This window comes from Pangasianodon hypophthalmus, chromosome 26 (assembly GCF_027358585.1).
Source record: "Pangasianodon hypophthalmus isolate fPanHyp1 chromosome 26, fPanHyp1.pri, whole genome shotgun sequence".
Lineage (NCBI taxonomy): Eukaryota > Metazoa > Chordata > Actinopteri > Siluriformes > Pangasiidae > Pangasianodon > Pangasianodon hypophthalmus.
This window is the reverse complement of record NC_069735.1, coordinates 5,642,702-5,654,049: the sequence shown is the minus strand read 5'-3', so window position 1 is coordinate 5,654,049 and position 11,348 is coordinate 5,642,702. Positions and strand designations below refer to the sequence as shown.

General features: G+C 37.4%; 1 protein-coding gene across 1 annotated transcript; it reads left to right on the top strand.

Annotated features, from left to right (window-relative positions):
- Nucleotides 1–1,452: 1,452 nt before the first annotated feature.
- On the top strand, nt 1,453–8,633 carry wu:fa56d06 (uncharacterized protein LOC795664 homolog). Its single transcript, XM_053229736.1, has 13 exons — nt 1,453–1,608; nt 2,504–2,647; nt 2,848–3,033; nt 3,142–3,267; nt 3,412–3,648; nt 3,754–3,879; nt 4,024–4,260; nt 4,366–4,491; nt 5,038–5,166; nt 5,257–5,352; nt 5,433–5,534; nt 6,704–6,806; nt 8,429–8,633. Coding segments are annotated over exons 1-13 (1,653 nt in total). The 5' UTR covers nt 1,453–1,568; the 3' UTR covers nt 8,430–8,633.
- Nucleotides 8,634–11,348: the final 2,715 nt, after the last annotated feature.

Sequence of the window (11,348 nt, the reverse complement as noted above, 5' to 3'; positions counted from 1 at the left end):
GAAACATTTAGATAGTGACTGATGTAAAATAATTTTCAGTGTAAATTTTAAATATACACTCACCAGTCACTTTAACAGGAACACCTGTGCACCAGCTAATTTTTCTGATTTTTACAATAACATTTTAGCATGTTAATGTTAGCATTTTTCTTGCCTAGGTCGATATTTTTCCACCAAATAGTGCTAGTTTTGGAAAAATATCGACCGAAGGTTTGGGGTGTAAAAAGCAACTCCATGAGTGGCATTTTTCAGGCTGATTTAAAAACAATCTGCAGCCACTGAGATCTTGTTTTAAAGCAAATTATCTGAATTAAATCAAATAAATTTCTGATTTCTGCAAACATATGCTGTGGGAAACTACAGGATAATTTAAATGTAGACAGTGTAGGCCTGTGATGTACAGAACCATCTACCTCACTACTTCTGTACATGTATAATATGTACATCTGTATATCTGTGTCCCTCACAGTGGGTGTGCCTCTCGCCCAGTGTTCCTGGGATAGACTCCGGATCCAGACCAGGATAAAACCGTTAGTGAAAAAGGATAAATGAATAACTTTATTTCTCCATCATCCAGCCCCTAGTACTGCAAAAGCATGTGATATTTTGCCCTCTGAAGCAGAGGGGCAAAAATAACATGGTGGCAGTCAAATAAGTAAGGAATGTGTCATGAAGCAGTGGGAGCTCAAAAGTGGTGGCAGTTACAGGGTTGTGTGTACGACCAAACCATTATTAGTAGTAGTAATAGTAGTACTAGTATTAAAGCATATAAGGTCATGTTTAAAATCTCATTATTAATTAAATATTCTAATAGCCAGTCGGTCATTTTGAAATAATGCATACAAAGGCTATTTATTCAATATCAAATAGCAAAAGACCTGCTACAATTTAATTACTCTTCCTGTTATATTATGCCTCAAAAACACATTTAGTATCAGTGTACTGACAATACTGTTAGCATTGCAGTCATCAGATTAGTAAATCAACTGTCATTATAAGTGTATTCACATTCAGTGAGCTTCAGTATCCTGGTCAGAGTTGCACTTCAGTATTATGGGCTATATTTGATACAGATTCTTAATGTATAATCCCAATTAATCCATTTCAGTTGTAGTTTCTAAGACAACAAAATGTTGAAAAGTTCAAGGGGGTGAATCCTTAGATAGGCACAGTGCCTTGCATATCATAAATTGGTGGATTATCTAACTCTGCTGTCGATGGCAGTCTGGAAAAACTAGGCTTAGTTAGTGTTGATTCTGAGAATTGTTGTAATAGCACTATTAATAATTGACTGTTATACAAATGATATCAGCAGTGGGTCAACATTTATAGTTATTGTGATAAGAAAAGCTTTAAATTATGTAAAACTATGCTGATACTTGCTGATACCAGGTTTAGGTTCAAAGTCTGAGACTATGGACCTGCTATATTATTATTGATATCTATTTAGGGCAAAGAATAACAACTTAATATTTAAACCTGTGCGTATCTTAATCAGGTTCAGTGTGCTAACTGCACATGCTGCGTGAAACCTGAGCATCTCGCTCAAGATTTTATCTATTGGAGACATGTTAAAATTTGTGTTGCTACTCTGTGTTGCTGTGGCTGGTAAGTGTTTTGGGTTCTATTTTAAATTTATGAAAGCAATTTTAAATGAATACTTCAGGTTCATGCTATGTTCAAATTATTTTTGCTTGTTTGGCTGGAGAACTAGGGCAATTAGAGTTGTGTTTCAGATCTGTTTACAGTCTCTGCACAGGTGAATGTTCATTAATCAAGGATATACTTTTTGTTAACGTAATAACTAATATAAAAGACAAATAATATTATTGCAAGTATTTATTAGATGCTAAAAATGATGTTGTGGTAATTGATTTTGGATATTTCAAATCATTTCCGTTGTAACTGTAACTGTTTCTGGTCCATAATAGTTGAACAGTGATTTCATTTATAAAAGCAGTACTTTGCACTGTTTGATATTTCCAAGGATTTCCAATGAGCTCTTCCCAGAGAGATGAAGGAGTTCCTTCCCAGAGAGAAGGAACGAATGATTGAATGATTGATTGAATGAATGAATGAATGAATTATCTGGAGGCAGCAATACAGGCTGGATGGGGTGTTAATCAGGGCACACACATTTACACACTCATTCACATCTAAAGGCAATTTAGATTCATTCAATTACTTATTTTTTGGGGGGGAACTGGAGAACCTAAAGGAAAACCATGGACACGGGGAGAACATATGAAACTCCACACAGGTAGTAACCCAAGCTCAGGATTGAACTGAGGACTCTAGAGCTATGCGCGTGCCACTGTGCCACCAAAACATTTGATGAATAACAAGTCCACCAAGGTTGGACGGTACATATAGTGGGATCTTGGACTCCTCCATGTAGAAAATTTTGAGCTACTTTATTTTCTTAGGAAATCAGCAAATGCAAGTGTTATTGGTAAAAAGATGGTTTTAATGTTGTCAAATATTGCTTCCTGTGTCTGTGTAGGCTCTAATGCTAGACCTTTGCAATATAATACTCTTCGTATCCAAAATGGTGGATGGGTCATTGGAGCCCCACAGCTGGTACAAAATGGGCAAGAATACATGGGGAACTTTGGATCTGCTGAACACCATAGACAGGACACAAACGGTAAGTGTTTTAAATCTCAACAGGAAATGATAGAACATTATTTCTGCTTGTCTTTGAAGTGTGTACTGGCTTATGCCTACTTTACGTCAGTCTGTGATTGTTACAGTGTCTAAGAGTAAGAGTAAGAGTAAGATATTCCTTTATTTGTCCCGCAGTGGGGAAATTGTAAAGAATGTAAAGAATTTATTTTACCATTTTAGCTGAACCTCAGTGGGAAGTTGTTCTTGCTCCAGAGCATACAGAAAAGATGCAAGATGATATGAACCAGAAAGTTGCTCCCACTGAGGAACACAGACAAGGCACTGAACCATCTAGGCGCTTCTTGGTGGACCTGAACACCGGCTTGTTAAAGGAATACATCAGTGAGATGGACAGGAGTGTTGAAGGTTGTATATGTATTGTAATGTTGGTGTGCATCATTTTTTTTTTTTTTTTTTTGCATTTACAAAAATAAACAGTATTTTTAGATTAACATACACTCCTTTTCTCCACAGTCTACAATCCTGCATCCAATTCTGCGTTCAGACAGGGCACTCAGAACTCTCGTGTAACTCTGGTGGACGTTAGAACAGGGCAACGGTTGCCTCAGCTGTCAGAGATGCAGAGGAGAGCAGCACCATGTAAGTGTTTAAGTGAAAAAACAGAGAGTCACACTTATCCCACCTAGATCACATACCCACTTTAGGTTAACGATGAAACCAACATTTGTGTATATGATACTGTATGGATTTCCAGTTGGCTTTTTACTGCTATTCTTCCTCCAGTGTCTCAGTTCAGACAAGGCACAGAGTACAATGAGGCACTGTTGATGGAACTCAGGAAGGCCCAGATGATTGAGAGCATGGAGACAGCCAAAGTTAGCAAACAGGAAACCACCCACAAATCAGTTCTACCTGAGCTCCGCAGACAAGGAACAGAACCTTCTAGACGCTTTCTTGTGAACCCAAACACTGGATTAGTAAAGGACCATGTCAGTGAGATGGAAAGAAGAATTTCAGGCTGTATGTATCACATGATGTGTAGTATGGGCATGTATCACAGCTACATAAAGATGTTACTAGTGTATGTTAAAGTCTACTGCTATAAACCTCCCTTTTTTTCCACAGTCTACAATCCTGCATCCAATTCTGCATTCAGACAGGGCACTCAGAACTCTCGTGTAACTCTGGTGGACACTAGAACAGGGCAGCAGTTGCCCCAGATGTCAGAGATGCAGAGGAGAGCAGCACCATGTAAGTGTTTAGCTTAATTAAAACAGGGCAGCACATGTCTGTTCCTACGATGGAGTCAGTATCACATGTTTTCAGATAGAAGATACAGAATAAATTTTGGATTTTTTGAGTTGATCTGACTTTTTACTGCTATTCTTCCTCCAGTGTCTCAGTTCAGACAAGGCACAGAGTACAATGAGGCAATGTTGATGGAACTCAGGAAGGCCCAGATGATTGAGAGCATGGAGACAGCCAAAGTTAGCAAACAGGAAACCACCCACAAATCAGTTCTACCTGAGCTCCGCAGACAAGGAACAGAACCTTCTAGACGCTTTCTTGTGAACCCAAACACTGGATTAGTAAAGGACCATGTCAGTGAGATGGAAAGAAGAATTTCAGGCTGTATGTATCACATGATGTGTAGTATGGGCATGTATCACAGCTACATAAAGATGTTACTAGTGTATGTTAAAGTCTACTGCTATAAACCTCCCTTTTTTTCCACAGTCTACAATCCTGCATCCAATTCTGGGTTCAGACAGGGCACTCAGAACTCTCGTGTAACTCTGGTGGACACTAGAACAGGGCAGCAGTTGCCCCAGATGTCAGAGATGCAGAGGAGAGCAGCACCATGTAAGTGTTTAGATTAATTAAAACAGGGCACCACACGTCTTTTACTATAATTCCAATTACTTTTTGTACTATTAGGTCTCCAGTGTGTAAGATTCAGACGAGGCACTGATTATAGTTAGATAACCTTGATGGAGATCAGCATATGAAGTCCATATGAAAACAGAGAGTCAAAGTTATCAAAGATGAAACAGACCACAAAATAGTATCTCCTAATGCCTGGGCCACACTATAGTATCTCCTAATGCCTGGGCCACACTAAAAGATTTATCCAACCCTAACCAATTAGGAAAATAGGAAACAAGTCAGATAATATATAGTATATAGATTTAATATATAGTAGATAGATTTTACAGACCTTTTGTATTGAAATTAGTAGTCAAACCTCTACATGGCAAGATTTATCCAGAATAAAACCCCACACACTACTTTCAGATTATGCATATGAAGCAGAGCAATGATCCAACAAGAAAACTGGAAATAGAAAACTGACAAATTGGTCTGATACATACCTCAAGTTGATATTTGGTACTATTCTTTGTTTTGTAGATGGTTTCAGACAAGGCACTGAGTACAATCTGCTGACCTTGTTGAATCTCAGGAATGCACAGATGATACACACCAAAGACAGCAAAGATAAAACCCCACACACTGTACAGGACATGGAAACCAATGAGGGTACGTACTGGCAAATTATTTTGTCTGAATGTGTCCATATCTTTGTGTACTGAAAACTAACTGAACGTCCTACTTCATCATCATCATCAGTGTTTCCTGAGTTCAAACGTGGCATTGAATATTCACAAGCTCAAAGACAACAGATCATGGATCAACACCTTTTCCAAGCTCTAGAAAGTAATGAAGGTGAGCAGAGAATTGCAGCCCCTGTATCTTTAAAGCTTATTGTTGCAAGTATTTGACTGGTCTTTTATTATTTTGTCCAGTGGATATTTCACCCCCATTGGAAGAGTTCAGACATCATATGGATTACAGCTATGGTAATGTAATAGATAGACGAATCATGGAGCCTTCTTATGTGAAGCAAAGTAAGTATAAGTAAGAATGGTATGTGATTAGTTACTGATGAATCCAAAAGATAAAAAAAAAAACAAAAAAAAAACAGGGATTGGGGGCAAGGAAAAAAGTCAAACTAAAACTAAAAAAGGATCAAGAATCTCCAAGAGACACCAGAGTGGACACAAATAGTTAATATTCTGCTGAAAGACTTTTCATTCCTTAGGGTCATTCCTCAGGGTCATTTTTCATTCCTTAGGGTCCTTTTCGATCCTTTTTGATGCGAGACTTATATCTGATTAAATCATCATTTAATGTACACTCCTGGGCAAAAAAATAAATAAAATGGGCCAAGCCCAAAATGGCAACATATTAAACTTTTAATGGTCTTAACAACAAATCATTGGTCAGAAAATTAGCAAGAATTAAACAAATGCACTCCTGAGAGCTCCTGTGCCACCATTTGCTTGCTTACTTTTGCGGTTTGGGGAGAAGCTAGAAACAGGGAAATTCATTATATAGTCTTCTTGTACACAAAGGTAAAAATCATGATAATGATTAAAATCGTTGATGTACAACTCAAACTTAAACATGTCAAGGTATGCACAATTTTCCAAAAATATCTTCTGAGATGTTTTTTTCTTAAAAGATTAGTCATTATTTGGTTATCTGCCACACCTGATGCAGCCCATCACGGGCCTGATAACAAGCTCATAAATGGTACCAGGACTGATAGAGCAGGGAGAGATCTACAGTATTTGTTTAATTGCTAATTTCTTGACTAATGATTTTTTGTTATGACCATTAAAAGCTTAATATTTTGCCATTTTTGCCTGGGAGTGTAAACAGTGCATACATTTAAAGAGTGGGATCATCCAGGAAATCAGCTCCTCATGCATCATCAATATTAATTGTAGTCATTATTTGTGTCCCTCAGTGTTGGAAAAGAACATAGATAAGGGAAGATGGCATCAAAAGAGTACACTAGAACACAAACAAGAATGTGTAGTTACAGTATCCCCAAGAAAGGAGAAAAACAGGAAATAAAATGGGGTCCTTTGTGAAAAAGAAGATAAATTGTACATTTCTTCTAAACTCTACCATAAAATCATACATAAAATAAAGTAATATGACATTTGTACAGTCTAAAAGTATTTCACTTTGGAACAAATTTCTCTGTTTTTGTGACTTTCTTTGCCAGGTGATGAAGTTTCGACCTGTCAAGGAGAGGTTATTGCTGGCAAATGCTATATTTTCAAACCAAAATTACAGACCTTCGGTGAAGCTGAAGATGTTCAGAATTGGTAAGATCCATTGTTCAACAAGATTTACAGTATTTGCTAAAGCAAAACAGTAAACAGTGACACTTGAAACTCAAGATTTGCTCATCGACTGCACCCTACGTGCCACCCTCCAGTTCTGAATTGTGAAAAGCATCAATACATTCATTTGATTTCACTGGCACAAATTAGACAAAAATATTTTTTAATAACATTTAACATAACTTAATAAATCTGTATGATTTAGGCTCAGTTTACTTTAGTCGACTTTACAGACTGTGATTGGTGATGAGTTAATCCTGTAATTGTACACATTAGTATTCAGACCTAAGTAACTACGATGTAACAGACCTAAGACGTAACTACGGACTTATGAGCTACTCGGACAGTTGCATGAGATTTGCACACGTGGGACAGAGTTTTATTGCATGATAACAGCTTGAGCAAGAAGCAGTATCAAGTCCAGTGCCACCATCTGACTGTTTCTTCTCACTGTGATATACATAAATATGACACTAGTCATTATTTAGCCTAATTGCATCACCCTGTAAAATATAAAAAAAAAATTGTTTTTTTCACTAAAGAGGAGATTTTAGGAGATAGCGTCATAATAAAATTATGAACTATACTTACTTAAAGTGTAACTATAGCAGATGAGTATTGCATTTAAGGATATAGTTAAGGAAATAGTTGTTCCTTAACTAACAAGATTACATTCAACATGGTATTAAGCTCTTAAGCATTTAATATGCATCCCTCAGGTCAGCTTCTTCCACATGCCTTACGCTGGTGGTTGTTGTGTAGGTGGTTGTTGTGTAGGTGGTTGGGGCAGTCGTGGCCTAATGGATAGAGAGTCGGACTTGCAGCCCGAAGGTGAACCTGAAGGTTGTGGGTTTGAGTCTTAGGTCCGGCAGGGATTGTAGGTGGGGGGAGTGAATGACCAGTGCTCTCTTCCACCCTCAATACCACGACTGAGGTGAGACCCTCGAGCAAGGCACCGAACCCCCAACTGCTCCCCGGGCGCCGCAGCAAAAAAAAAAAGGCTGCCCACTGCTCCGGGTGTGTGTTCACGGTGTGTGTGTTCACTACTGTGTGTGTGCACTTGGATGGGTTAAATGCAGAGCACAAATTCCGAGTATGGGTCACCATACTTGGCCACAAGTCACTTCACTCACTTAAATATATACTGTAGTTATATTGTTATAAATCATTTATTGAACCGTTCAAGTACAATTTAAAAGATAACTACTAGGCCACAGAATAAAGAGGCCATACATCATGTTATGTAAGTGCTCTTATCTGTTACGTGTAATTCAACTATGAAGCAAAGCTGGCTGTGGTGGAAAATATGAACGGCTCTCTGGGATTAGAAGAGATTGGATTTAAAGTCTGCTGAAAGTAACAATAAGTGATTTGTATTGTTTATTCATGCACTTAATATGCTTGCTTGCTTACTAAATAAATCCATTTACTTTCCTAATATACTTACATAGCTATTTAGAGTTAACTGTCACCACTATTAGCCTATTCCTACTATACCTACACCTACTCCAACTTTTCTACTACTACACCTACTCCTACTCTTACTACTACTACTAATACTACTACTACTACTAATAATAATTTGCTTCTGTTTTACATACTAGATGAAAGCTGGTGGACAGCAGTAGCCTGTGGCCTGAAAACAGTGTAAAAATCTCATAGGAACAAAACCATCTGTCTTATCAAATGATTATACACTGGCTTGCCTAACTACGAAGAGGATTTGTTTTGAAATAATTCACAATCTCTTAATGTTTTTCAACAAAAATAAAGAACATTGAGCATTTCAAATTATGTGTGTTTTTTTAATGAAAATATGAAAAGCCATTTTAATTTCAATACACAGCATCACTTCTTCATGGAGCTTAGAGAAGATAAGCTGGGAAAGTAAAAGGTTAGACTTTCAGTGTATCTTTGAGTCTTATAATGTGCTGCTTGTTCCAGAACAGCTCATTTCAGGGGACAGAAGGTATATAGTATATACCACTATATCACATCTGTAGTACCTGCCGCTGGAGTGTATCCAAGAAACAAATCTGTTCCATCATTTACTGAACCTATTGAACACAAGATAGCAAATAGATCAACAAAAGGTCCACAGAGATTATACAGCAGGTTATCTTACTGTTCTCTTCCTATCAGTACTGGGAAATCTCAAAATTTCACCTTTGAACTAATAATGTTGCATTGGCTATGTGAAAATTACAGTCTTATTTTTGCCCCCAATAAACATACATACCTATTTAGAGATTACAACTACTGTTACTGATCTTATTAAAAATAAGATTATGATATATATGATATACTAGCAAAGTAAATCGATGTAGCACTGCATAAATTTGCATTAGGCCACTGTCACAAACTCATCCACACAAAATCACACTGCTACCAATATAGGCCAAAGGATGTCATCTTATGCAACAAAACAAGAATTTTGTTTTGATAAATAAAGTAAAATTATTACATTGGCATATTTCTATTAAAGGCTATGTAAGTGTTTACGTTTAGGCAAGACACTGGAATGACTTCACCGATTATGATGAACAGTGAAAGAGATCATTGGGGTCAAAATTCCCAGACAAATACACAAACAGAGCAAATATTGGCATAAGTCATAGGTTAATGCATACATTTTGGTCATGTTAACATATTAAATTAGTTTTATGCCTAATTAGGCATTTCATTATTTGTTTCTGAGGGAGAGAAACTTTAGGAAAGCTGCCGTTTATCCTTCTTGGATTCAGTGGTGGATACACAATGGCATCCTACTTCCATCTACTGGACATAAGTAGTACTCTGGCCTTAGTGCACCAACAGAGTAGTGGAAAATGCTCTCAATGTTCATTTATGACCTGAAGAAAATGTGTCAGTTCTTCAAAAGTTTAAATTTGTTATACTGGATGTTTGAGTGGTTTTGAGCAACTGCTAGAAAGTCTTTTTTTTTTATCAAGAGATTTTGGGCAAAGTGGTATCTGCTAGTCTGGTATTTTCAGTGTTCAATTACATTCTGCCTTTCTGGTAGTCACTTGTGTGATGTGCCATGATTTGTCCTGTTGAAATGTACAATGTACAGATACATGTACAATTGACTTTTACACACCCCTGTTAAAATGGCAATTTTGTGAAGAAAAAATGAAACCAAGACAAATCATGACAGAACATCTTCCACCCTCAATGTGAAATTACAACATATATAAATTAAGTAAAAAACAGAAACATTCAATCCACTATGGGGCACCAGAGTGACATTACCAAGAACAGGACATCCCTCCACATTTACAAACGGACAAGACAAAAACTTACCAGGGAGGCTGCCAAGAGACCTACAGCAACATTAAAGGAGCTGCAGAAATATCTGGCAAGTACTGATTACTCTCCGCTTGCGACAGTAATCTCTCATATTCTTCACATGTCTGGGCTATGGAGTAGGGTGGCTAAACAGTAGCCCTTTCCTACAAAAAACATCCAAGCTCAACTAAATCACCCCAAACCATGTGGCAAAATTTATGTTATGGTCTGATGAGACCAATTACAAAAGTTATAAGAATTCCATAATTCCAAAAGGTATGTTTGATGCAAAAAAAAAAAAGCACATCACCAAAAGAACACCATACCCACGGTGAAACATGGTGGTGGCAGCATCATGTTTTTGGGCTGCTTTTCTTCAGCCAGAACTGGGGCTTTTATCAAGGTGAAGGGAATTATGAATAGCTACAAATACCAGTCGAGTTTAGCGCAAACCTTCAGGTGTCTGCTAGTAATCTGACGATGAAAAGGAATTTACCCTTTCAGTACAACAACTACCCAAAGCATACATCCAAATCAACAAAGGAATGGCTTAACCAAAAGAAGATCAATGTTACTGAATGACCTAGCCAGAGCCCCAACCTGAATCCAACTAAAAATCTGTGGGGTGACCTGGAGCAGGCTGTGCACAAGAGATGCAATTACAATTTGGCGGCTCTAGAATGTTTTTGCAAGAAAGAGTGGGAAAATATTGCCAAGTCATGTGTCACACTGATAGACCCAAAAAGACTGGTGTGGTGTAATGTGGTGTGCACACTTATGCAACTAGGTTCTTGTAAGTTTTTTATTTTTCCCTAAAATGTTTCAGTAAAATGTATTTTACTTCACAAAAACCTGCCATTTTAACAGGGGTGTGTAGACTTTTTACATCCACTGTATGAACAGTTGCTGTTTGTTCTGTTCAGGGTATCTGAAATTTACAATACAGTACTAATTTTAAGTAATATCTCTGGAAAACAGATTGAACATTTACAGTGATTACCCGCTGATACAGTATGTTGTTTGATTCCCTGCACAGTAATCAGGTTTTTTTAATATCATATCACACTTGGACTATTGTAATTCCTTGTTCAAGTAATTCAGCTTTAACCTGATCAAGATGCAGCAGCTCCTTCTTCTCACAAAGACTAAACATAAAGAGTGTGCACACTTACACCAGTTTTACACTGTGGGATTCCAGCAGTCTTTTACAATGATTACTTGTCACACTGTATGAGA